General features: G+C 50.7%; 2 protein-coding genes across 6 annotated transcripts in view; one reads left to right on the top strand and one right to left on the bottom strand.

The window, feature by feature from the left end:
* RNF214 (ring finger protein 214) overlaps nt 1-8843 on the top strand; it is a 50287-nt gene extending 41444 nt beyond the window's left edge. For 3 of the 4 annotated variants that reach the window (XM_025266839.3, XM_025266840.3, XM_025266841.3), the window contains one exon: nt 871-1478. In XM_025266839.3, the coding sequence (XP_025122624.1) occupies nt 871-936 (66 nt within the window). In that variant the 3' untranslated portion in view covers nt 937-1478. Of the gene's footprint in view, nt 1-870 lie in introns of all 4 variants that reach the window. The other variant, XM_044929716.2, reaches the window with a different exon arrangement.
* On the bottom strand, nt 4958-26581 carry BACE1 (beta-secretase 1). Of its 2 annotated transcripts, none has more exons than XM_006044721.4 (9): nt 25827-26581; nt 11282-11370; nt 9714-9930; nt 9117-9254; nt 8297-8431; nt 7268-7369; nt 6792-6941; nt 6358-6529; nt 4958-5749 (listed from the first exon to the last, which is right to left on the bottom strand). In XM_006044721.4, the coding sequence occupies exons 1-9, from the start codon at nt 26085-26087 to the stop codon at nt 5508-5510; spliced, it is 1506 nt and encodes a 501-aa protein (XP_006044783.1). In that variant the 5' UTR covers nt 26088-26581; the 3' UTR covers nt 4958-5507. The 2 variants fall into 2 exon arrangements, with proteins under 2 accessions (XP_006044783.1, XP_044785653.1); XM_044929718.2 differs by lacking the exon at nt 25827-26581 and adding an exon at nt 21587-21628.

The following is a 26581-nucleotide window of genomic DNA, read 5'->3' as shown; positions in this document are numbered from 1 at the left end:
GCTCTTCCTTTTGACAACTGTGATCATCTTAATTTTCTTGAAATTTTTACAGTGTTGATGCCGTCATTAATATCTAAACATAAGGTTTTCAGTAAATCGTGGCTTAAAACATGAGCAGAATTCAGAATACTGGCAGCTAGGCTCTCCCAACTTCCTTACCCCATTCCCTGTAGGGGACTGGACTGGATAAACAGTTCTTACTAGAACACTGAGAGTCACTGTCTTGGAAAATTGACAAAAAGATGTATGTATCTAGTCATTGTTTCAGATGTACCATTCCCAAGAGATTTTGCTTAGGTGACAGGAATGGGATAGGGAACTTGAATATGAAATATGTAACTCCATTAATAAAATAGTTTGATGACTCGCCTGTTACAGATTATCTTCGCAAACTGACAAGTTATTCCTATCTCTTATGTTACCAGACTGAGTTAAGTTAGCACCCAGGATGATTTCCTTTCTACTATTTTGTTTTGTTCATTTTGTTTTTCTAAGAGGTAGAAACTAAATTTACATCTAAATTCTTAGGAAGGGAAAACCCTGAATAAGATTTGAGGGTAATGCATATTAGGAGATGGAAGCTCATCTCAGCCTGAATGGATTGTAAGAAGCAGCAAGCCTAGTCAGTCAGCAGAAAGCAGCTTCACACTGTGATGAGCTGGTTTTTAGTGTTCCCTGTAAAAAAATCAGGTTCACCTGCTCTGAAGACTCTTCTGGAGGTAAAAGCCAGTGAACCAGCCCTCAGGTCCCCCAGTGAGCTTTTCTGACTTAGTTAACATTCCATACACCTGTTGAAAACCTTAACCACACTCTCTCCACTCCTCTCCATCTTTCCAGATCAACCTGAGGTATGTCTTTCTTTCTTTCCAGTGTATCAAATTCTGGGCCCAGACCAACACAAATGACACTTGTCCCTTTTGTCCAACTCTTAAATGACGGACCTGACTGGGGAGGATGAAGAGGAGAAACTGATGTGAACAGGATGCGCGGGTTCCAGATTTCTAAAACTCTATATTTATACAGTGACATATACTCATGCCATGTACATTTTTATTATATAGGTAATGTGTGTATAGAAAGTCTGTATTCAAATGTTCGTAAATGAAAGTATGTATATTATGCAGAAATGGTCTGTCCCCCTCACCTTGCAGGTCCTCTGGGGGAAGCAGATTGTAGGTAAGGTGATGTTTCATTTGGCCTTGAAATTACGATATTCCTGCCTAGGGCTGTTTTCAGATACATGTAAAAACCAGCTAGGAAGCTGCTCTTGCTCTACAGTCACCCTGCTTTGGTTTGGCTCAGCCTCTAGTCCATTTTCTTAAGGCTCATGTATGCAGATTTGAACCCTGGTGCTCACCTGCTGTTCAGCCAGATGCCTTGCTCACTGAAAGCCTCTGGAAGCCTCAGTGCTGTTCAGCCCCTCTCCTCCAAATGGAGAAAATGAGACTGATTGAGGAAAACAAGATGTAACCCTGACAGTTTGACTTTTCATTTTGAATGTTTTACTGTGTTAACACTCATTATTTGTACATGACATTAGGTTTACAGAATAGTCTGTTTTACATCAGCAAAATTCACAGTCCAAGAATAACAGTGTAACCAGGTCCCATTGCCCCCATGCCTCCCACAGACTTCTGTCCACCCTGCTTCCTGGGTAGTCATCTCATTAGAAACTAGCACAGCCCACAGGTCTGTTCTGGGCCATGCCCTCCGTTTCCACCACTGCCTTGGCTTCTGATCAAGCTCTCATAGACCAAGCTTGTGAAGCCCTCACCTTTTCCCCATTCACTTCCAGTTTCCTGGTCTAGCTATTCCCTCTTCCCCCTGAAGGTTAAGGCGGTTGGTTCACAACCAAGTTGTTTGGTGACCTTGAGTGAGTTCCAGGCAGGCACTGGGGTGAGGAGATGTCTGTGCAAAATTACTTTCAGAATGATCATGGGATATAGGTTTGAATTTTTGAAGCCAGAAAGCTATGGGAACATGTTTCCTATCAGGGAGAAAATGGAGACCAAAGTAATATGAAGAAGGGAGGTTATATTTCAAGTTTATAAGTCATTTGTTCTGTGGATAGCTAGTTGGAACTGAGTCATTTTTCCACCTCTTCTTACTGAGCACTTCCAGTTCCTAGGTTTATACTTGGGAAAGCTGAGTTTCTATTAGAGCTTTGAATTTTTTCCTATCCTTTTATCTGTACTCTTGCAATGGCTTCAGGCGGATTCTTGACCAGCTGAGCCACCAGGGAAGCCCAAGAATACTGGAGTGGGTAGCCTATCCCTTCTCCAGGGGATCTTCCTGACCCAGGAGTTGAACCAGGGTCTCCTGCATTGCAGGCGGATTCTTTACCAGCTGAGCTACCGGGAAAGCCCAAGTAAAAATTAAGCATTAATAAAAAATTAGCTCCAGGGAAAGGATATTATTATATTACCAACAGCTGAATTTTTCCCATTCTTGGACCTGGAAATGCTTACTGGCACTGGCAGTACTTATGAGGGTAGCAAAGACTTTTCCTGTCAGAGCAAATAATTCTCTCTTCTGTGTTCATGTGACTCTTCCTACTTTGTCTTTCACCCAGGACTGTCAGGTCATGAACATACTCTTTCTCCTCTCTTGTCTCACTTGCCCAGGTTTACTGACTGGCATCAGTATAAGGAGCTGGATTTCCCGGGATCTCCTTGGCATCTTGTAGGGTGACTGAAATGGCCTGAACACTCCCCACTGTAGAGGTCAGATGACCCACTTTCTTTGGTTAATGACATGTTAATGTCTCCCGTTTGGCAGCTATCATGAACAGGGAAGGCGGCAATGTGGAAGACCAGTTCTTTGTTTTTTTCACTTGGGGGAGGGATTCATTTTTTATCTTGGAATCTTAAGATTTTATCTCCCCTCAACTTTGCAGCAGCCTTCGGGCCACTTGCTGTATTTTTCAATATCCCATGAAAATTTAGAAATTAGAAACGGGTATAAAGAATATTCTGTTTCTTTTCCACAAATCCTTGACACCAAAGGAGTAAAGAGAAAAAAGGAGGGGATAGGGGGCTTAACTGTTTGCTAGTGAAAGCCCCTGGAAAGCCGGCTGCCACAGGGGGACAGTGTGGTGGAGGGTGTGCGTAGGGGCCGGGCCTCATCATCGCTCTCCGCTTTCTTGTTCAGGATCCATCCAAAAGCAACACTTAGGTTTTGGCCTCCGTTGTTCTCCGTTTTCCCTCTGTCCCCTGGCCTGCACTGGTACAAGCCATGCAGACCCACGGGGAAGGCCCCTGATGCAGTGAGTGGGGATGGCACAGTCATTTTTCTGGTGTAGATTTAAAAATAGAAATATATAATACATATTTTTACAAGCAAGAAGCTGTGGTCAAGATTTTTTTTACACTTCAGAGTTCATGGTTTCAGGGTAAGAAAGGAAGAAACCATGAAAAGAAAAATAAGTGCAGGTTTTCTCTTTTAAGGAGAAAAATCGGACAACGAGTCTTACTAATGAAGGGGTTGAGTTTTATGCCCTGGAAAGAGCTGGGGAAAGCCAGTTTTCCCCAACATGGGTCAAGAATTATAAAGCAGAACGTGGCATTTTCATTTCATAGAAGCAATTCTGGAAGTTTATTTACACAGTAAGTTCAGAACCGGAAGTGGACAGTCTCCAATCTTCCTGTCAGTCTCTGTGGTCATGGGGTGTTCCCAGCCAGCCAGAGCAGCATGAAGTGCAGTGGGAATGAAGAGGACTCGGATAAAAAATTGTGACTCAGTATTCTTGTTTTATTGGTTTATGGCTTGTGGGCAGCTGACTGAGGCCAGGATCTCCCGAGGCCCTCCTTGTGTTTCCCTCTGCCTCTTCTGCAGGTATTTCCACTCTCTGCAGGTTCCATACCTGGAAGCAGTGTGTTGACCAGATAGGAATAGGATCCAGTGGAACAGTCAGAGAATTCAGCTCTTCCCACTAACACTGGTCTAGTCAACTGGCTTAGAACTGATAGGGAGGAAATGAACTTGGTCCCCACTGCCTGGCCCAAGAACCAGCCTGGGTGCCCAAGTCATATGAGGAATGGGAAGTAAAGAGGAGGATGGGGCCAAGGATGGCCTCCATCAAGGGACTTTTGTGGTGAAGGGAATCAGAAAGCCTGGGGTCTGCCATCCTTTCTCCACGCAGCCTAGTTCCTGAAGGTGAAGCTGCTGGAGCCAGAAAGCCCCGCATTCCTGACACTCTTGGCATAATACTAGTGCCACTGTGGGATGCCTTAGCCAAATAAACGAGGGCGACCTTGAGAGGATGAGAAGGCAATGAAGCTGCTCTGATTATGTCAAGATCTTACTACCACTTACAGCTGAACAGAAAGAAATCCAGGCAGGGGTACAGAGCATCAACTCTGTACCTGTTGAATGAATCTCCAGGATTCTGCTTTCAAGGATTAGAGAGGAGAGGACTCCTATCTGCTCTTAGCACCTCAGCTGCGAAGCTCCGGAGGAATGGGGCTTGGGCGGGGTTGGGGTGAACAGGCAGCCAGGAAGACAAAGTGCAGCCCTGTTGTATTTGCTCTCTTCTGGCTGATTTCCCGTAGGGCATCTGGGGCTCCTGGGGGTTGAGGATGTTTCAGTGCTGCCTATCACATGTAGACTAGAGGGTTCAGGTAGGGACAAGGAATTAATAAGGTAGAAACTCATTTGTCAGATGGAACCTTTTAGTGGGCACTTTTCCTTTAAGAGAGCTAAAAAGAGCTTTTTGGCTAGAGAAGCCCTTTTTCCCGTTGCACTTTTGGTTAGGCTGCAACCACAGAAAAGAAGACACTGGGAAGCAACACCCATCTTAGAAGATGGGTTCTGTCTTGGAGATGCTATCTAAAACTGGGCCTGGCGAGCAGTCACTTTCTAACCTTGCCTAGCGTTGATCCCGGCTGTTCCCTGTCTTTGCACTCCCTCTCTGTCTCCTCATCCAGCCACCCCCATTTGTACAAATTATTTGTACAAATTGTTTTTTAATAATTTTTTAATTCAAGAGGCAGTCTTTGCACCAAGGTTAGGTTTGTCTATACAGTCCCTATCTCTAAAGCAAATAGCAAACTGTGCATCCATCCGTTCCCGCTGACTGGCCAGCAGGGAAACAAGATTGGCCCTCGCTCTGCCAGGGTACTGCAGAGACACCTGTGGGGGGGTCACCTTACTTCCAGAAGTAAGAAAAGGAGAATACTTTGGGTTGGAGACTCTATAAAGGGATGGTGGTCAAAGGTTCAGGGCTGAAGTTTCAAGCAGCAGGATTTCCCAACTCAAGTTTGAGGTGACCAAGAGTATTCCTGCTGTCAGAGTACTTTTTTCTTCCCTGTCCTGGTTCCTACAGGTGCAGTCCCTGCAACCCACCTTGCCAGCTTTTCCTTCTTCTCTGTCAAGACAGAGGCATTTGTGGGTGGGCGAGGGTCTTGAGGTGCCCTGGCCACAGGTGCCGTCCGTGTCTCCTCCTCGTGACCAGAGTGAACCACCAGCTGTGGTTCGGGGGTATCTCTCTCTCCTGCCCGCACGCCTCCTCACTTCAGCAGGGAGATGTCATCAGCAAAGTCGTCGTGCTGGCGCCGCAGGCAGCGGAGGCAGCGCCACTGGCACACCATCAGGCAGAGGGGCAGCATGAAGAGCGCGCAGATGGCGGCCATGACGTAGGCTATGGTCATGAGGGTCGACTCATCCGTCTGTGGGATGTTGTAGCCACAGTCTTCCATGTCGGGGGTGACGAAAGGGCCTTCCACCGCTGCTGTCCTGAACTCATCGTGCACTGGGGAAAGGGCATATGTGAGTCACAAAGCAGCTAGTATTTACACAGCAAAACGAACTTCCTGGGACAGGCCTTGAAACCAGCCCTTGAGGAGGCTGTAGGTCTCCCTTCTGGGTGATTCCTAGGAGCAGGACGGAGAGCCACTGCTAGTGAGGCACGGCTCTGCCCACCAGGTCACTGGGGGCAGCAGCCTCTTCCTGTCTCCCTGTCCAGTAGGAATGATACCTAAAATCCAGTCATTCTAAGTTGACCAAAAAGCCAGCCCCGCATATACCTAGTAAACTCACCTGCCCCTGCTAGTCACGTTCAACTCTGGCTTACGGCAGCTGATAGGGTCACTGCTGCCCCAGCCTGCTGCCTGTGGATCCAGAGCTTTCCGGGGTGCCGAAGCAAATGGTACTGCTCCGAGTCTCCAACAGAGGTTGCCAGTCCAGGCAGGGGTCACCATGCCAAGCGACCATGAGAAGCACAAGCAGTGACGCTAGCTTTTGCACAATGGTGGCCTCTGGCTTGAGGTACCTCCCTCCCAGGCCGACGGGGGCCTGGTGCCCTCACCGCTGGACAGGGAGAGTAGACTGACCCCACACCCTCATCCCTGGTGCTCTCACCGTGGCAAGCACTGACAGCAAAGCCAATTCGTTTCCGGGCCCGATCAAAGACCACGTAGAAGCCCTCCATGATGACCGCTCCCATGACAGTGCCGGTGGACGACTGTGAAATGGCGAACTTGTAACAGTCATCTTGGGAGGTGGCCACGTCTTCCACTGGCCGCAGGTATTGCTAAGGATAAGCAGTCACAGGGTGAGAGTTCGTGTTTTCCTCTCTTCCACACCATCTCTGCCTTCTTGGTGTCGATGCCCTTCGGCTGCGTTTTCCTTTGCCAGCCCTGAGCTCCATGGGTTTGGTTTCCCCCAGAGCCCTTTACCACTGGGCCCTCATCTATTTTCTCTTCCAAGTTCCAGGAAGCCAGGCCTGCTGACTATCTCTTAGTATATACTTTGTTCTCGTCCTGGCATCCCACTGATTAAGGCTAGGGACATACCTGTGGAAGGATGGTGATGCGGAAGGACTGGTTGGTAACCTCACCCATTAGGTAGAGTGAGATGACTGGGAAAATGTTCCACGGGGTGGTGCCTGCTTGCCAGCACACCAGCTGCTCCCCTAGCCAGAAACCGTCTGGGAACTTCTCCGTCTGTGTTGGCAAGAAAGGGATAACAATGAGACCACCTCGCCCCTCCTATTTTCAGATCACACTCACTGGGCCCTAGACATGAAGTATCTAAACCAAGGGAAGCTAAGCCAAAACCCAAGGATTAGAGGAAGAGAGCAAGAGTGAAGGCTAAAACTGACCAGGGAGACTGTGTGCGAACAGACTGAGGCCCATGGAAGAGAACCACTTTCAAGTGATCTAAGTAGAGGGGTCTGAGGGTAGGCGTCTTGGCTCTTGTGGAGGACTGTGCCCCTCATGACTTCCCATGACACTGTTATCTTTGTACCCCAGTCCTTACTCCCACTGACCGAGGAGGCTGCCTTGATGGATTTGACAGCAGCTTCGAACACTTTCTTGGGTAATCGAAGGTTGGTGGTGCCACTGTCAACGATGCTCTTGTCATAGTTGTACTGAGAGGGAGAAGACAGGTTAGCATATCAAAAGCCTTTTTGATGCCAGGCCTTGGCCAGAATTGGAGGGGTGAGTCTGACTGCTTGGGGTCCTTCCTGGGTTGGCATCCTGGCTTTGCCACTTCTTTGGTGGATCTCTTTGGGCAAGTTACTGAACATCTGTGCCTCAGTTTCCTCATCTGTAACATGAGGATAATAATAGTACCTACCTCAAAGAGTTATTATAAGCATTAAATAAATTAATATATTTGAAGTGCTGAGAATTGTGCCCGGCACATAGGAAGCAGTCAGTAAACGTTAACTCGTATTTTCTTAGGTGGGTAGACATTCTCCAAATCTTGAAAATAAAAGCGTCTTGTATAGTACTTTTAACTTTTCATAATACATTTGCATCTGTTCTAACTGAATGTACATTAAGAATCTAGGTAAGGAATGCCCAAATAGTTCAACTGCTGGCTCCTGCCATGTGTCAAGCACTGGGCTAAACACTTTATTCATTTTCTCTCTTTTCACCAGTCTTTGGAAAAGCTGTTTTTACTTCCATTTTGCAGATAAGGAAACTGAAACACAGCATAGTAACTTGCCTGAGGGCATGTAGCTAGACCAGAGCTAGAAACCAAGGCTCTGACGCTGAAGACAGAGCCTTTTACAGCATCGGGTCATTCTGCCTCTCGGACGACTCGCCCAGGGTCACAAAGCAAGACTCGCTTTTTCCTTACGAGACGTTAACTCACGTGGGCCCTGGTCCCACGTTAAACCTCTGGTCCCGCTGTGACCTTTAAGTTCCTGGCAGTCCCACGCTCAGCCCCCAACCCTCCTGCAGGTCCTGCCCCTATGCCTTATCCTCCCAGCCTCATAACTCAGGGTCTGGCCTCATGCTCTGTTGCTCCCCCTTACCTCTCCCTGCTTCCCCCTGGATTTTGTTACCTCCTTGCAGTCCATTTTCAGATCCTGTCCATTGATCTCCACCCGTACAATGATCACCTCATAATACCACTCCCGCCTGATGGGAGTATACCAGAGGCTGCCCGTGTACAGTGAGTGGTCGATACCCCCAATGATCTAGGGGAAAAAAAAGGCAGTACCCATGAGCCGACACAGGACAGCAAGTCACCCAGAGTGTCAGCAGTAGGAGCAGCCATTTTGGGGCTGAGGGGGCGGCAGGGCAGAGCCCTCTGCACATCCGTGTTCTCATTTTCCTGTATCTAATCAGACCCCATCTTAAAGCGATCGATGCTCTCTTCAGTGTGTCAAGGATGTGTTCAGGGGAGGAGGCTTTCCAGGATTTTTAATTACTTGTTTCAGAATCACACAACCCTTGATATAAAGTTATTTAAACCTAAACTGGCACAATAAATGTGGAGTGAATGATAACTTGCTTCTATTACAAGTTTTATTTTCTCTGCTTGTTGGAGATAGAGAACCATTCACCAGTTGTCCTAATTAATAAATAAATGGACTTTTAAACTCCTTACATCTCTGCCTTCTGATCGTCAGACTGAATTTGAGAGGCCTTATTTTTACTTCCTTTGAAATTTTCTTAATCCTCTCTCCTCCTTTCCAAGTTTACCATAGGAGCCTCAAATCCTTTCTGGAATGATGCAGAGAAGACAAGGGTGAAAGAAGAAAAGTGGAGGCGGGGACTATACAGAGGTTTCTCTTGATTCTCAGTAGTGGAGCCCAAGGCTGTGGTGGAGCCTCAGAGGGTGGGAAGCAGGGGGGCTCCCCTCTCCTAGGACCTACTCACCATGCTCCCTCCAACTGAAGCCAGCGCTTCCGACTGGTTGAGGGGGAAGCCAGCGCCGCAGAGCTGCAGTGAGAAGAGATTGGGCACATGGGTCTGCTTCACCAGGGAGTCAAAGAACGGCTCCAGGGAGTCATCGGGCTGTGGCACAGAGAGACAAGGAGTGAGTCCTGGCTCAGAGGGCCCTGGTGGAAAGAGGAACGGGGCAGGGGGCAAAAGCAAAACTTGGGAGGGTGTTCCTGGGGAAAGACCATCTTAAGGTACTGAGACTTGGTGGTGAGAGGGACAGCAAGGCACACTGGCAGTGCAAACAGAAAAGATCTACAGGATCGTTGATTGCCATCTGCTTAACCTGTCTCAGAGTTATGGGGGCCTCTCTTATTCTTAAAGATCTGAGAGTCAATAGGAAAAACAGCCTGTTCCTCTACCTGTCAGCATAGTTCAGCCCTCTGTAGGGATGAAGTTCAGACTGCCACCCTGTCCCCTGTCAAGCAGCTCTTTAAACAGATTTGTTTCCCTCCCTCCCTCAGTTCCCTCCCGCCCCTCCTCTCCAACTCCGTCCCTGTGCAGCGTGCAGACAGACTGCCTTGTTCCTCTCACCCGGGCGATCTCCGCGTAGGCTAGCCCCAGGATACCCTCCCAGTTGGAGCCATTGATGAAGAACTTGTCTGATTCCGTGATGGCAGCAATGTTGGCGCGCACGGTGACGTTGGGGCCGTGGGGGATGCTCACCAGGTCGGTACCCAGCTCCCCCTCCCACTTGCCCTGGGTGTAGGGCACATACACGCCCTTCCGGAGGTCCCGGTACGTGCTGGACCTGTGCAAAGGAGGCAGAGATCTGTGGGTGCATAACCACAACCAGTATACAGGGATCTGGCATCCTACCTACTCCCTGGTGCCTAATCTCATCCCGGGTATCTCCACGCTGCTGTCAGGCTGCTCCACGGAGCATCCGTAGATGATTCACTCAGGACAGAATGTCAAGTGACCTTGCTTGGGGCTCGCTCTCCTGTGTCCACAGCTCATATTCCTAGATCTGGAGCTCAGGTCCTGCAAGAACAAGCCTAGGCTTTGTGTATTGTGCCTGCTGCTGCGGAAGGCACAGCTAGCGAGCATCTCCCACCTCTCACCCCCCGACCTTATCTCGCTCCTAAAGAAAAGGAGCCTTTGACTCTTGCTGCCTTGGGACCTGGTGGTGCCATCTGAGTGGTAGAGAAAGTACCAGGCGGGGTGAGTGTGGAATCTCTTCAGCAAGTTCGTCCAAGGACAGGGTTTGCACAGGCACCTCAGCAGGGTGGGTAGGCAAGGCACAGCCCTTGGAGGAAACTTGCTCATCACCCTGAGTCCCCCCTCCTGTGTGGGATCACACTGACCAGGGCTGGTGTGTGAGTGATGGGGCAGCGAGGGGACACAGATCTGGAATGAATGCTCTTTCACTCATCCTGACCATGCCCCCTTCCCTGACTGCTTTCTTGACGTTGGAAAGTTAAAGGGAAGGGGCCTGAAAACGTGGCTTTGGCATCTGCCTACAAGTCCAGGGATGGGATGTCAGCCTCCGCTCACATGTTTTCACACACAGATACACCACTTCCTGCTCTTCTGTTAGAGGGGCTCCCAGATCACCCCTCACTGCCCCTCATACCTTAAAAGCCCACTTCTACTGTCCTTCCCACCCGTTAGTCAAGTCCAGCTGCAACGCCGGGGATGCACAGGGAAGCATTTAGCTTTCAGTCCCTGATAACCAGGTCAGGCAGTGGGATTGTGGAAGGCTTGTCCTTCACTTCCTTGCACTGTGTCAGGTGAGGACACAGCAATGGGAGCTGTCACTGCAGCGTGCTCAGCGAGAGCCAGTGAGGTCTGTGGGATGGAGCCCCCATGCCCCCCAGTTAAGGCAGAGAGACAGGGCACCCCGAGATTGTACTGTGAGTTTTGGGGCTGCTCTCCTCCCTCCCTCCCTCCCCCAGGAAGTTGCCCTGTCTCGGAACTGGAGCATGTCCTGGCCGCCCCTTAACTTACCATTCCACCCAGCCTTTCTACTCCCCCTCTCCTGTCACTGGGTCACTGTCTGGGGAGCTGGTCCTTCTCCCTGCAGCTCCTCCCTGCCCAGACCCTCCTTGGCCCTGGGTCTTTGGGAAAGGGCCCTCCCCCTTGCTCTCCCTGGTACTCACAGCTGCCTCTGGTAGTAGCGGTGCAGGAAAGGGTGGGGGGCGGCCCCTACTGCGAAGTTACTGCTGCCTGTGTCCACCAGGATGTTGAGCTGCCAGAGAAAAGGGAGAGAAAGATGTTAGGACAGGAGGCCTGGACTCACTCCCTCCGTTTCTCTGTCCTGTACCCCCGGCCCGCCCCGGCCACGTGGTCTCCCTTTGGAGTGTCCAGGGTGAAGCTCCCAGATGCAGGACTGGACAGACTGGCCCCTGTTAGTACCAGGACCACAGACACAGGGTGGCGTCCTGTGACAGCCTCCTCACGGCCTCAGAAGCCTTGTGTCTGCTTCTGTCTTCTCTGCAGAACTGGAACGTTTTCTGTGTCATCAGAGCCACATCACTGGCGCGTGCGTGTTCCCATTCCTGTTTCTGCCATCAGATGCCCTTCCTCACCCTGGGTTCTGGCCCAGCCTGTCTGCAGAGCTCACCCTTTCCCCTCATCTCTGGTTCTAGGGGGCACGTCATCAGCAGGCAGCCTGGCTCATCCCCTCTCCCGGCTCAGAGACCAGCTATTCTCAGAGCTGGCACTGGCCAGGGGCGCTGTGGGTACCAGGGTGGCACAGGGAGACCACATGTTTCTGACCCTGCCTGCCAGAATGGAGCTCCTCACGAAGGGCTCCCCTCTGTCTCAGAGGTGACCAAGACGTAGGAGGCCCACTGTCAGAGGTACTAGGGAGCCAGGAGCCCCGTGTGCGGTCCTGGTGAAAAGCCACCTCCCAGGCCCTGGTGTTGGCTCAGCGAAGACAGACAGCTGTCGTCCCGCCGTTCCTCGCTGTGCAGCTCTGTCTTCGTCTCTTCCGCCTCGTCCTTCTTCCTCCCGAGATGGCCTGACCCCTCCTCAGGCGGTCAGCCATTTTTTGATGCCTCCTCCATCCTCACAGGCAAAAAGGAAAGGCCCTGGTCCTCAGGAGCACAGTGATCTGTCAAGAGAGTCCTCTCTTGGCGGCTTACTGTGTCCTTTGCCTCAGCTCCTCCCCCGACCTTGGGGCCCTCCATTTCTGTATCGCTTCTCCTCAGTGCCGTGAAGTCAGCTGACCTCGGCTGTGGTGCAGGCTCTGACCTTGTCACCCTGGGCAGGTCACTGCGTTTCCCCCCACCATCTGGTTCTTTGGCTCCTTCCTGCTCTCAATGGTCCTCTGGGGCTCTGCTGACTACACCTCCCCCAGCGCCCACTTGCCCAGCCCTCGGACCCCACCTCCTTCCCCTTCCCAGCCCCCACTCCTGGCCTAGCTCCCCTGTCTTCTCATCCCCCCAGCCCAGCCCCTACCTCTCCCCTCTGTCCCTCTCCCTGGTCTCTTAGCAGCCACCAGCCCCAGATGCTGCGCTTTCAGAGAGAATCAATAAAGCAGGAGGCACAGCAGTTCAGATTTCAATCAACCAGGTTAATGATTAAAAAGGCTGCTTCACACACCCACTCCTCAGGACGCCCTCCCCCACCTGCCAGGACTCTGGTCCCCACCCTGAGGGCTGGCCTCAGGTTTACAGGGATCCCTGTTACCAGTGGACCCCAAAGAAAGAGGGTCTCCTCCACAAGCTGGTGCCCCGGGTTGGGTGGGGGGTTGGGGTGGAGTACGGGCACCTGGCCGGCCCTAGGGGAAACCAACCACCCTTGACCCTGGAATGGCAGCCTTATCTGGGGGCTTCAGGCCTCCCCATTCCAGCTCTCTCTCCTGCAGAGGGAAGAGCCCTCTCTGCAGGTCCTTCCCTTCCCAGCCCGGAAGAGAGAACCGCCTTCTCTCCTGGTGCCCTTCCAGTCCCAGCCTTTCTCCTCACCTGAGGAAGGTCTCCTCACTCTGCCCAGGGAGGCAACACTCCCTCCCCTCCCCGCCTCCCTCTAGCAACCCCCCCGCCCTCCACCCCCGCACCAGGAATTCAGGCTCCCACTGCTCTCCCTGCCTCCCCCTCTGCACCCTCCACAAAAAAGGGGAAACCAAAATAAAACAGTTGCCATTTCCTCCCGAGCAAACGTCCTTCTGTCAGTTTGCCCTTTGCACTGTGGTCCTGCTTCTGAGAGAAGTGATTTTGGTCCTGTCCTTCCCACATCTCTATCATGAGTCCCCTGGGCAGCCTGCAAGGGGAGGGTTTACATGCAGCCAGATCTTAGCTGACGCCCTCCCCTCTTATTTCACCAAATGGGGGCCTCCAGATGGACCCCCCACCCCCCATGACTGTCGTTCCCACCTGTCCTTGCTGTGCTGTGTCCTGCCTTTCAGCGGACCCTCCTCCTAGCTCGGGAGGATTCAACTCTCATGCCACCCTACCCCCACCCCCAAATCTGCGATTCTTCCTATTGGCATTTATAAATGCTTGTCCCTTCATTAAAAAAAAAATCTTTACTCTCACACCCGCCTCCAGTCACCCTCTCTGTCCTTTCCCTTCACAGCCAAAGTTATCGGACAAGCTGTCTTCATTTCTCCACCTCCTACTCATTCCGCAACCCATCCTCAAACTGAGTCTTGCCTCTATCCCTTCCTCCGCTCTAGCACAGCCCTTACTACGGTTACCAAGGATTTCACATCACCAAATACAAAAGACTGTTTTCAAATTAATCGTCATCTCACTTGACTTCTCCAGAACATTCAGTGCTGCTGACCCCTCCCTCCTTAATAGTTATTTTTTATCTGACTGTGCCAGTCTTGGTTGAGGCATGTGGGATCTAGTTCCCAAACTGGGGATTGAAGCTGGGCCCCCTGCATTGGGAGCTTGGAGTCTTGGCCACTGGACCCCCAGGGAAGGCCCCCTCCCTCCTTGAAACACTCGTCCCTGTCCCCCTGTTGCATACTTTCCTCCCACCTCTCTGATGGATCCTCTGTCTACTCTGCAGGTTCACGTCAAGGCCTGGGCTTTGGTCCGCTTCCTCTCCCACTCTGCTCTGCCCCCAGGCCATCTCACCCATGGCAGCAGCTGCAATTACCACCTATATCCCTGTGACTCTTGAACTTAAAGCTCTAGGTTCTCACTCTTTGTTGAACTGCCTCAAAGACACCTGAAATTCAGGATGACCAGGGCTGACCTTACCTGGTCCTGCCCATCTGTCTTTTCTCCAAAGTTTCCTCTGTTAGTCACCATCCATCTGTTCTGTAAGTCAGCAACTTCAGAGACATCCTAACACCTTCCTCTTCACATCTCTATCCAAGGCATCAACGAGTCCTGTCCAGTTAAGCTTAAAGGCCTCTGAAAGTATTCACTTCTTGCCAACTCTTTTGCCACCCCTGGCAGAGCTCTCATCGTCTCATCCTAGAATATCACAATAGCTTCTCAACTGGTCTTGGTACATCCACCCTTGATCTCGCCAACTTGTTTCTGTACTGTGGCTAGAATGTTCTTTCCAGAGTGTAGATGTGACCAAGTTACCCTCCCATGTCAATGGTTTTCCTTTTGCTATTATAATAAAGATTTAAAGCTTTAATGTTTCCTATAGAGCCCTTCATGGTCCAACCCTGCCTCCTTGTAGCCAGCCTAGCTTGTCCCATACTTCCCCAAGCCCTCTGCCCACCAGCCACACTGGCCTCATTTCAGGTCCTCCAATCAGCCATGGTCCCTCCTCAAAGACTGTTGCGTGGGTCATTCACTACATGGACCATCCTCCTTTCCACTTGCAGTTCTGTCTACTCATCATCCTTCAGTCTGAGCTCAGAAGGGACTTCCTCAGGGAGAAAGACCAGTTCATCTTCTCTTGTTAACATGCTTCCATAGGACTTGCCACTAAATCTCACCTTTCCTTGTATCTAATTTTTTTTTTTTAATCTCCATTGTGTCCCCAGTGCATATCACAGTGCCTGGCAATAAGTATATCTTATTTATTTATTGGCTGTGCTAGGTCTTAGTTGTGGCATGCGGGATCTAGTTCCCTGACCAGGGATCAAGCCCAGGCCCCCTGCATTGGGAGCGCAGAGTCAGCCACTGAACCACCAGGGAAATTCTCATAAGTATTCCTTGAATTAATGAATGGTTAGAAGGAAAAAGGGAAAGAGCTAATCTACCCTATTTTCAGGGTGAGGGAGCGATCTCTCAGTGGCCCCCAAACTGTGGGTGTTTTTAGATTATAGGTGTGGTTCTAGCTCAGACCTGCCTTCCTCTTACCAGGCCCACTGGTTTGACCGGCAGCCTGGCGTGGGCTGCCGTCTATGGGGTCGCACAGAGTCGGACACGACTGAAGCGACTTAGCAGCAGCAGCAGCAGCAGCTGGAGTCCTTAGGTCTTCTCTATCCCTTGGGGCCAGGTCAACTCAGAAGCCTCTGTATCTCTGGCCTTGAGATGCCCAGAGGGCTGCAGCTTGGGGTCAGGACTAGGTCAGTGCCAATCACTTAACAAACAAGCATGCCCCTGGGGGCCTTTGAGGGCCGGTAGCTTCACAGGGAAGTGCTAACAAGCCCTACAGGGACCAACATACCTGCCCATTCTGCTCTACTAGCAAGGCTCCCCTAGAGGGGTTTGCAGCAGTAGATCTTGGATGATGAGACAGGCATGGAGCTGGTGAGTTCAGGGTAAACTCCTTGTCCCCCAAATCCCACCTGTCTTGGCCCCTGCTCTCACTAGCAGATGGGAGTTGCTTCCATTCTTCTGGATGAAAAGAACCTTCAGGAGTCATCTGTCTACTTGCCTGGAGAGATGGGAGCTTGGTCTCATTCTGAGAGTTCTCCAGTTATTAAGAGTTATTGTTTTGGCCAAACAAACACAACTTTTCTTGGCAGCCTATGCTAGGGTCTTACCACTTTTGCATACCTCTGGGAGGGGGCTGTAACTCTGATTCTTTCTGCTAAAGGAAAGTCTGTTTCCTTCTGTGTTGGCCTCAAAAGTCTGTTTCCTTCTGTGTCGGCCTCAGAGTTTATGGGGAACAGCCCTTAGAGTCTTGTATCACAAGCCTCTTGGTTGAGATGTAGGAGCCTTTCTTCCATTTCATGGAGGAGAAAACTGAGATCAAGGGTAAGTAAGGATTTGACCCGTGTTACACACAAGCCTTCCCAGGTGACACTCGTGGTAAAGAGCCCACCTGCCGATGCAGGAGACATAAGGGACATGGGTTTCATCCCTGCAACAGGAGGTTCCCCTATAGGGGGGCACGGCAATCCACTCCAGTATTCTTCTGTGGAGAATCTTGTCTGGAGTCTGGCGGGCTACAGTCCCTAGGGTTGCACAGTCAGACATGACTGAAGTGACTGAGCATACACACACAAGCCACAAGGCTTGGATCGTTTGGTTCTGCCCATCCATGAGAGTCTGCTCTTTCATCTCCCGACATTCCTGTCTCCCTCATTTGGAAAGGAAAGGCCAATTGTTTCACTAGTGAATCATACCTGCTGTGTCCATGCCCTTGTGTGATTGCCTGTAACTTTGATGTGGACTTGGCCACATTACTTGATTTGACCAATGGGACATCAGCAAAGGAGGAAAGCAGAGGTATGAGTATGTGTGCACTGGGCGGGGAGGGCACTGGCCTCCTGGGGTGTGGCCCCAGGATTGTACGTGAGGAGGCTCTGTCTTGCCTCCTTGAGGTTGAAAGACTTCATGGAGAAGGAGGTGCGGCCGGCCCAGCTTCATCTGGCCCCCAGCTGACCCACCAGCCACGTGAGGAGCCCAGGTAAGCCCTGCTGGAGAGCCACAACCAACCTACAGAATCCTGAGAGACGATGACTTGTTTTACTTTGTTACTCTGCATCAGATAGCTGATAAAAAAACTTCCTGAATTAAATCCTGAGACCCTTGACTTCGGGGATGTCTAACCACTCATAAGTCAACTCCAAATGCCATCTCTTACCTTTTTCCCCCTCTCTCATCATGCTTCTCAAGTTTCACAGGAGCACAACCATCTGTCACCTGCACATAGTCCCTTCCCTTTGCCTGAAATGTTCTCTCCCTGTTTTGTCAAACTTCTGCTCAACTTCCAAGTCACCATTTAAATGTTCTTTTCCCCAAAGGTCTCGCCCTGATGCCCCAGCCCAGCCTGGACTCTCACAGGTCCTCAAGAACACGTGCTGCTTCGTCTACTCCCTCATCCAACTTGAAACCATTTATCCGATGTCTGTCTGTCCTACACATGGCGAGCTCCACAAGGGCAAGGGGGCACGTTTCTGAGCTTATTATCTAGTTCTCACCTAGCTCTTAGTAGATGCTCTGTAACGATTTTTCTTAACCATAATTGCCTCATTTGGTGCAGGTTTCTGGGACTATAGATTCTCGCTATTAGTTCTCAGCCCTAGGGTCCTTTCAGGGGTGATTTCCAGTCAGACACTGTGTATGGTGTTGATGACAGTGGATGCCCACCATACCCATGAAACTGACGGAGTAGCTGCCCAGGTTCTTAGAGCAATTGGAGTGACTTCAGGACTTGCTGGTCCCAGAGGCTTCTGAGTCAGCTTCGTCTGCTTCCCTAAGTGGATATCCCCAGACCTGAGTTTGCCCAAGGCTGAGAGAGAGGGGCAAGGAAGGACACAAGGAGCGAGTCAGCAGCTGGGCATGGCAGAGGGCCAGCGCAGCACGCAGCTCCTGCCTCGAACTGAGTCCGGCAATTTTGTCCCATCCAGGCGCCTCCCACCTTGACCGAGTCAGCTGACCCGATAGAAATGGACTCCTGTCCCAGACATCCTCTGCTTCCACTTCGCTCTCCAGGCTGAAGCTGGCAATCGATACCTGGGAGCAAGCAGACTCCTTGGTCTTGGGCTTTTTTTTTTTTTTTTAAAGAATCCCAAGGAGGCCGGGTCACCCCAAACCCTAAGGGTACCCTTCCCACTTTAGACAGGCTGCTCCGTTTCCCCCAGGCTCAAACCCAGCTCAATTAATATTTATCAGTGCTTCCTATTCAAATGCAATGATAAATGTAAATGGTCAAAAAACATATATGCCTACTATTCTGAAACAACAGATCTAAGAAAATGGTTTTCAAATTTTTTTTTTAAGCAACAGAAGCTTTTTCCAATCTCATGCATTATTCCAGTGTATCAAAGAGAAAGAAGCAGAAATGCTGTGGTTGGAAGAGAGATTTTACTTCCTGTAACTCCATCCCCGCCTTGCCTCGAAGTGTCTCTTTAGCACCTTCAGTCTCCACGAAACCCACTTAGGAAATCCTGCTCTGAGGGCATCACAGCCACTGCTGCCTGCTTATTGTCAGATGGTGTGTTCTTCCTGTTGTCTAACCTCATCCCATCCACAGCTTACAGGGGCTGTAATCTCTATTAGGTGAAAAGGAAGCTCATCTCTGGCATATACGCACTTTCCCCATGGTGCCCAGTTATGTCCCCTACATAGGTCTGTTTGCTCGAACCATAAGGAGACGCCAGGGTTCAGGCCTTGGGCTATCTGGTGAAAATTCCACAGGTGCTGGAGTCAAACAGTTGGTAGTGTTCCCCAACCCCGAGAGGCCGACCAAGAAGTCCAGCCTGTACGTGGTGGGGTTACAGTGGTCAGCAGCCAGGGTAGCCTCCTGCCAGGAGAAGCCCAGGGAACTCTAGGACCAGGAAAGTGATCTGTTTCCAGAACTCCCCACTGCCCAGGCCCCCAAGCCAGGTGGCTCCCAGCAGACAGAGAAGTTAGTTGTCAGGGAGGAAGCTTTCCTGAGGGATGTTTCTCTTCCTGGATTTTTAACCACAGTACCAGAGATACCCAAGAAGGGCTCCTTACTGCCTACCTTAGTGAGAGGACACAGTCTTTCTTAGTGCCTCCCACTCCCAGCTCTGAACGCTTTCCTTCCAGACCTGGGGAGGTGAAGGAGGAGACAGGCGTGAAAGGCAGCCTGAGAGTCCTAGCAGAGGCTTATGTACAGCTGAAGCCCAAACCCCAATCTGGAGGTCACTTCCCAGTGCTGAGGCCAGCACTGTCTGGGGTTGTTGGGTTTCGGGGTTGTCTAACTTAGAGGGTGGTTATTTGAGTTCAAAAGTTTTCAACCTTTTAATTAATTTTAATTAATTTAATTTTCAACCTTTTAACTCAATCTGCCAGTCAATCAACCAAACCTGGAATTCCACTGTTTAAAAATAAAACTGACCTATGCTGAGAGGCCTGGGAGACTTGGAGGCAGGTGGGACGGGGGTGTGCCTGGTGAGTGGAAAAGTGGAAGGTACAGGGTCTGCCTGCTTACCTGTCTCCTAACCTCTCCCTCACCCTTGAGGTCCTGTTACAGAATCCCACAAATCACAGTTTGAAAATCATTCTAGGGAGGGGTCAGGAAAACCACTTCATGTCTTCATGGTTTTTTGTTTTTTTAAAAAATGTTTATTTGTCTGCACCGGGTCTTAGTTGCAGCCTGTGGGACCTAGTTCCTTCACCAGGGATCGAACCCTGGCCCCCTGCATTGGGAGCATGAAGTCTTAGCCACTGGACCACCAGGGAAGTCCTTCATGGGTTTTGAGATCCTGAATCTTCATAGTACTTTCTTTCTTTTTAAAAATATTCATTTACTTGGCTATGCTGGTCTTTGCAATACTCAGGATCTTCAGTCTTCACTGCAGCATGTGGGATCTAGTTCCCTGACCAGTGATGGAACGTGGGCCCCCTGCAGTGGGAGCACGGAGTCTTAGTCACTGGACCATTAGGGAAGTCCCACTTGTAGTTTTCTATTTTTCTGATTGCTTTTCTTTGCTTTCTCGATCTCTGTACCCAATATTCTTCCCCTAATCATTTCTCTCTTCTCTCTCCATTCTCTCAAAGAATAAGTCTGTTTGCTAATTTGACTTCCATAGCTACCTCTCTGCAGGTAATCCTCAAATCTTCCTGTCCAGTCCCAACTTCTCTCCTGGTTTCTAGATCCCCATTCTCAGCTGAGGGCTTCCCCGATGGCTCAGATAGTAAAGAATCTGCCTGCAATGCAGGAGACCTGGGTTCAATCCCTGGGTCGGGAAGATCCCCTGGAGAAGGGAATGGCAACCCACTTCAGTGTTCTTGCCTGGAGAATCCCATGGACAGAGGAGACTGGTGGGCTACAGTCCATGGGGTCACAGAGTCATGACTGAGTGACAAACACTTTCACTTTCATTCTCAGCTGGTTGCATCCACAAGAATTGTCCACTGGCATCTCAAAGTCAACCAACATGTCCTAGACTATAGAGTGCTGGAAAGAGCCAAGTATGTGGATTCGGAATCCAAAGATCAGGATTTGAATCCAGCTCTGTTCTTTCATAACTGAATAACTTGGAGCAAACCACTTAATCTCTCTGAGCCTCAGTTTCCTCCTCCCCAAAAGGGACATGCTAATACCTTGCCTGTGTAATGAAAGCAGAATAACAAACATGGAATTTTGGTAAACTGTACTGTGCTGTAAACGTGCTTAATTGCTCAGTCATGTCTGACTCTTTTCAACTTCATGGGCTATAGTCTGCCAGGCTCCTCTGTTCATGGGATTTTCCAGGCAGGCATACTGGAGTGGGGTGCCACTTTCTCCTCAAGGGGATCTTCCTGACCCAGGGATCCAACCGTGTCTCCTGCATTTCCTGCATTACACACAGATTGTTTACCTCTAAACCATCTGGGAAGCACGTTGTGCTTTGAAAGCTTGTTCCTTTTGTTGTGTATCCTGACCCAAACACAGTCAGAGAAGTTCAAAGGAAGTGGACTTCTCTTCCCTCTCCCCTACCAGGGGCAGGGAACATCTTTCAGACCCATGTGTCCTAATTGAGATCCTCTTCTTGGATTCTAGACCATCCAAGTTATCCTGCAGCCTGGAAATGTTTTCCTGAAACCAAAATTCACTAGACCATCTCTCTGCTGCCTCCAGAATGAAGCCCAACCTCGAGTCAGCCTCACAGCATCCTTATCACAACTTCCAGCCTATTAGCATAGCTCATGTCTCTCTTTTTGAAGTTTTTCTCCCCAACCACTCTCCAAATAGCAAAGCTTTCTCATTTTTCTAGGCCATATTCAAATGCTACCTTTTCTAGCAAGCCTTTCCTAACACTGTCAGAAGTAGCCGCTGCTTTCTGTATACTTCTAAGACTCACTGTTCTTCTGGGTTTTTTTTTTTTTTTTTTGGCCATACCTTGCAGCATGCAGAATTCCCAACCAGGGAGCAAACCCACACCCCCTGCAGTGGAAGTGTGGCATTTTAACTACTGGACCACCAGAGAACCAACTTCTCATTGTACCAAATGTACTTGGTCTTACGTGATATTTAGGCGCTTGTATCTGTGTCTTATACCACATCATGAGCGCTCCAAGGACTAAGACTGACATATCCTCTTTGGTACATGGTAATATTTGTTAAACTGAAAATTGACCACCACCAGATTTCAATCCTAACAGTTAAATTATGAGCCATTGTTTGGATGATGATATGCATACCTTTCCAATGAGATGACATTCTTTCATTGAAGCGAAGAGAATGAAAATGCTTTCTCGAAGAGCTCCAGTCCTGCACTCACAATGGCTCATCAACAGTTCTACTTAGAAGCCTTACACTTTATTTATTCATTTGCTGGACACTTCTTAGGTGCCTTTTCTGAGTATGATGCTATCATAGATATTAGCTAAGGAGAAATGAAATCCTGCAGAAAAATAATCAATTAAAAAGGACATTGTCCTCAAGAGCTTGGTGTTTTATGAAATTTTTATGTCACAAAAACAGTGACATATGCTGATGAATACAGTAAGGGAGATGAGAAAATGGAAGCAGGATCTCTAATAAACTCTCTAATAAACTCTCTTCTCCTTCAAGATACACAAATAGGTAGGTAGTAAGGCTGAGTAGGGCTTTCCCAGGGGGCACTAATGGTAAAGAACCCATCTGCCAATGCAAGAGACATAAGAGACATGGGTTTGATCCCTGGGTCAGGAAGACCCCCTGGAGGAGGGCATGACAACCCACTCCAGTATTCTTGCCTGGAGAATCCCATGGACAGAGGAGCCTGGTAGGCTACAGTCCATAGGGCTGCAAAGAATTGGACACGACTGAAGTGACTTGGCACAGCACACACGCAAGGCTGAGAGGAAAGTCAAGGGTGAGACAGGGTCCAGTTTACTGACCAGCCAACTGGCCAGTTATTTTTCAGTCCCCATTTCTTCTGCTAGAATCTTAAAATGGTTAAGACCTTTTTATATAATGCAGGAATTACTGGAAAGAACAAAATAATCTATATAGAGTTTATTTTAAAACTTTTATAAGCTGTAACCATAAATACAAAGATATATTCGTATATCCGCACTCCTAAACCATCCCCTGCTGCCAACTTTCTCACAAATGGTCTTGTCATTTTCTAATTCATCCCAGATGGGAATCTTGAAATCGTCTTTGACACCTTCTTCCTCACCCTCACACCAGTGTTACCAAGTCTGGTCTAACTGCCTCACACCGTCCCTCGCAGCCCGGTCTCTCTCCCGTTTCCCCCACTTACAGACTCACGCCGTCCTTGTCACAGCCCTCCACACTTGGGCCTTTGTGATAGAGCCTCCTGCTACCTGCATCCCTCAGTTCCATTCTTTCTACAATTCAGATGTCTCTTTCTAAAAGATTGCTTCTTTTGTCATTCTGCTGCACAAATTCAATTTCCCCTCACTTTGGCAGACCAAAGTCCGGCCTGGGTTTCTCACCGTCTCCTGAACAAACACGTGTAAACCCAAACACACACACCTCGTTCTCTCATTCACTGTGTCCTTACTTGGTCTCGGGGAGATGGTGGGAAGGGGTGGATACACAAGTGAAGCACGCAGTTTGGGGGGACCTTTCTTCACTGAGACGGCCTTGCCCCTCCTATCCATCCTTCAAGACCTTGCTCACAAATGCTCACAGCACATCTCTGTGAGACCTTGCCTGATTCTTACCTCCTCCAGGACATCTATAGGGACTTCCCTGGTGGTTCAGTGGTCAGGACTCCATACTTCCACTGCAGTGGTCATGGGTTCGATCCCTGGTTGGGGAACTAACATCCCACATGCCATGTGATTTGGCCAAAGTAAATAAATAAAGTGAAGAAAAGAACCCCTCCCTCAGAAGAGTATAGATGGAAAAAATTAAAAAATAAAAAAAAAAGCAAAAAACACCTACAGCATCCACTCACTGTATTATAGATCAGTAATTGTCAAACCTGAGATTCAGCCTGAGATTCTGACCTAGGTATGGATGCATGGTGCGAAGTCGCTTCAGTCGTGTCTGATTCTTTTGTGACCCTATGGACCATAGCCCACCAGGCTTTGCCATCCATGGGATTCTCCAGGCAAGGAATACTGGAGTGGGTTGCCATTTCCTCCTCCAGGGACTTAAATTTTCACTTCCACACTAAAGCTCTTTGAGGCAGAAAATATATTTCCTGTCTCTTTGTGGCTCAGTCTCCCAAATCCAGCAATTAGTTGCCTGGCACACAGAAAGTGCACCCCAAGTTTCACAGTTACTTGTTCAGGGCACTGTGCCTTTCACGTTCTCATTTGGTGCCTCCAAAGCCCAGGGTCGGGAAAAAGGGCATCCTTCTCCCAGACTGCTGGGGGGAGAACTGAAGTCACGGAAGAGCACAGACTGGCCGGGGAAGAGCACAGACTGGCCGGCGTTGGCCTGGGAGCTGTAAGACAACCCCTAGAGTTGCCCCATCTGCCACGGGCTCCTCGGGCTGGTGCTGAACTTTAAGCCTGCTTTCCCCTTCTCCTGGGAAGGAGGGGGAGGGAGCTGAGATTTACTAGGAAATTGCTCTCTGTCAATTCCTGGGTTGAGGGGGTGTACACTTTATCTCAAGGGTCCAAGGAAGTATGGTTAATAGGCCCCCCATTTACATGTTCTACATGTAAAATGTGGAGGCTCAGAACACTTAAGTTTTTATGCTTCCTTGCAGAACACAGAAGAGGCAGAGGTGGCCAGGCAAGTTAGAAGAAAGTGATTTCACATTTACTGGAGGTCAAGTCTGTGTCTAGGTGCATTGTTTTAGATGCTTTCACCTACAAAGTCTCTGTTAATCCTCATTATCACCTTGCAAAGGAGATCTCATATCACCCATTTTAAAGACACAGCAAGAGCCTCAGAGAGGTTATACAATTTTCCCAAGGCCACACAGCTGGGAAAAGGAAAGGCTGTGGGTTGTGGAGCTGGCATTCCGGGTCTGTCTGACCCCAAAGCTCTTGTTGGTCCCACAGACTGTCCTGTGTCCATGTCACAGGATCTATGCACAATTTGCACAACGCATCAGTAGCAGAAACGGGAGTAGGAACCTGGTCCCACAGCTTCCTGCTCCCTCACAACACCTGGCTTCCTGTTGGCTCAGGCTGTGAGAGGCCTGGATTCAGGCTCTGTCCTTCTACTGCCTCAAGTCCGTTTATAGTGCACAGGCAAGAGGAGGGGTAAGGGGGGGAGCCCAGAGCCTGGATCCGCTGGGGGGTGGGGGTGAGAGATAGGCCTGGGTGGCATGGACCTTGGAAGGCTTGCTTCCATCAGGTAATTGGAAAGGGGGGGTGTGCTTCTCCCCCAGATTTGGTGTAAGTGCTGTTAAGAAGTCCAGGAAGTGTAGTGGTTCCCTCTGCCCATAGACACACTCCCACCTTGGCCGACCCTCCCAAGGACAAGCCTCCCAGACACAGATCTGGGGGAGGGGGGTTGCTCAGAGATGTGCAGGCTCAGATTCAAGGTGACACTCACCAGCTCACACTCAGCCATCCTGCTACCCATGCCCAGGCTCCCCCACCAAGGAGGCAAATGCTCACAGAGGTCAGCCACAGCAACCCAGTGGAGGGCTGCTCATGGCCAACTCCAACCCGGGCAGGGGCGCAAAGGTTGCACCCTCCATGGCCACCTAGGAGGTACCTTGGAGGACTGTCAGGAAGCAAGGAGCGTGGGGACCTAGCAGGCAGTGTTTTCTCCATTGCTGCCACCCCCAAGCACCTATCAGCTCATGGAAAGAGTCTCATGCTTAGAAGGGGGCTCTGGCTCCTTCGCTCTGTGCAGTTTATGATCTGTCCTTTCCCCAGGCTCAGTTCAGTTCCCTCTGGCCAGTGCTCAGGGAGGCATCAGGTGGGGGAGGGGCTGGAGTGCAGGCTGCAAAGGGGTGGGGAGGAAGGAGGGACTGGGAAAGGCAACACTCAGCTCACGGCTTCTGGCTAGAGTGGAGGTCACAAGAAACCTCGCTTCACTGCCCTGCGGCCGCCCAGACAGAGAGAGAAAAGGGCTGACCCAACTCGTGCCAGGATCCCTTGGTCAGAACCCTAGATGCTGAGATTGGGCGACCAAGATCCAGAGCAAAGGGGTGGGGAGACTCAGGCATGGTGTGGGCTGACACCTGTTCACAGCCCCTGTGGTTTGGACTCTTCCCCAGATCAGGCCTCCCCCATCCACGTGTTTTTCTTGCCCCCAAATCCTTCCTGAGGGGTGTGTGTATAAGACTAGGAGTGAGGGGAGGACAGTCAAAGCCTGTGAGGGGAAGGGAAGTGGGAAGCAGGGCTTTGGGGCTGACTGCTGCCACTATGATCCCAGAGGACATGTTTGGGAGGGGATCCCTCCAGCCCACACCATGCAGCCCCCATTTTAGCAGGAGCCCCCCGCATGCTGCACCCCCAGCCTCTCTTCCTCAGCTCATGAGGAGGGAGGGCAGGGCTGGCCCAGCGACCTTACCGTCTGTGGGGGGCTTCCTACTGTCATCTCCACGTAGTAGCCCTGGCCGGACTTGCCCCTCAGGTTGTCCACCATCTCCACAAAGCTGCCCCTCCGGCCGGACTCCTCGGACTCCTCGTCGGTCTCCCGGGGCAGCCGCAGCCCCAGGGGGGCACCCCCTAGCCCGCTTCGCAAGGGCAGCCGGATGCCGGGCTGGGAGCCGTGGGCAGGCAGCACCCCAGAGCCCATCCACAGAAGGAGCCAGGGCAGTGCTTGGGCCATGGTGGGCCCTGGCCTTGGGGCACTCTGGGCTCACTTTGGCCCACGTCTGTCCCTGGGGCCTGCCCCCAACTCTGGGTGCTAGAGGTGGCTTCTCAGGAGAGTGAGCAGGAAGGCATCAGGGCTCCAGAGCCTGCAGGCCCTTCGGCCGGCCCCTGGGCCAGGAGGTGGGGATCGGGCAGGAGAGATCCTCAGAGACAGGAGGGGAGGAGACGGCTCCGGAGCCCGGCTACATCTGGCTGGTGGTCCAGCCTCAGCAGCGGTCCGGGAGAGGCCGTCTCAGGCCCCCCGGGGGGCTGGGCGGGGCAGGCATGGCAGGTCTGAGGCTGCTTTCCTGGTCTTCCTGGTGGGGCGGCGGCAGGGGAAGGGTCAGGGGCTCCAGGCTCCTGCGGCTGCGTTTGTGGCTCAGGCCACCATAATCCCAGCTCCCAGCTCCCAGGCAGCCCGGGGAGGCGGAAAGACTTGTGGTGGTGGCTGTCAAAGCCAAAGGGTTTTCG

The sequence above is a fragment of the Bubalus bubalis genome, chromosome 16 (assembly GCF_019923935.1).
Source record: "Bubalus bubalis isolate 160015118507 breed Murrah chromosome 16, NDDB_SH_1, whole genome shotgun sequence".
In the NCBI taxonomy this organism is placed as follows: domain Eukaryota; kingdom Metazoa; phylum Chordata; class Mammalia; order Artiodactyla; family Bovidae; genus Bubalus; species Bubalus bubalis.
This window is presented reverse-complemented; position numbering and strand designations above follow the sequence as displayed.

Excerpts from the sequence above, each read along its gene's own strand:
- BACE1 (XM_006044721.4), bottom strand. The coding sequence starts at position 26,087 with ATGGCCCAAGCACTGCCCTGGCTCCTTCTGTGGATGGGCTCTGGGGTG. Across the intron at positions 11,371-25,826 it reads TAGGAAGCCCCCCACAGACG|CTCAACATCCTGGTGGACAC; the intron begins GTAAGGTCGCTG and ends TTTCTCTGGCAG. Across the intron at positions 7,370-8,296 it reads TGAAAATGGACTGCAAGGAG|TACAACTATGACAAGAGCAT; the intron begins GTAACAAAATCC and ends TCTCCCTCTCAG.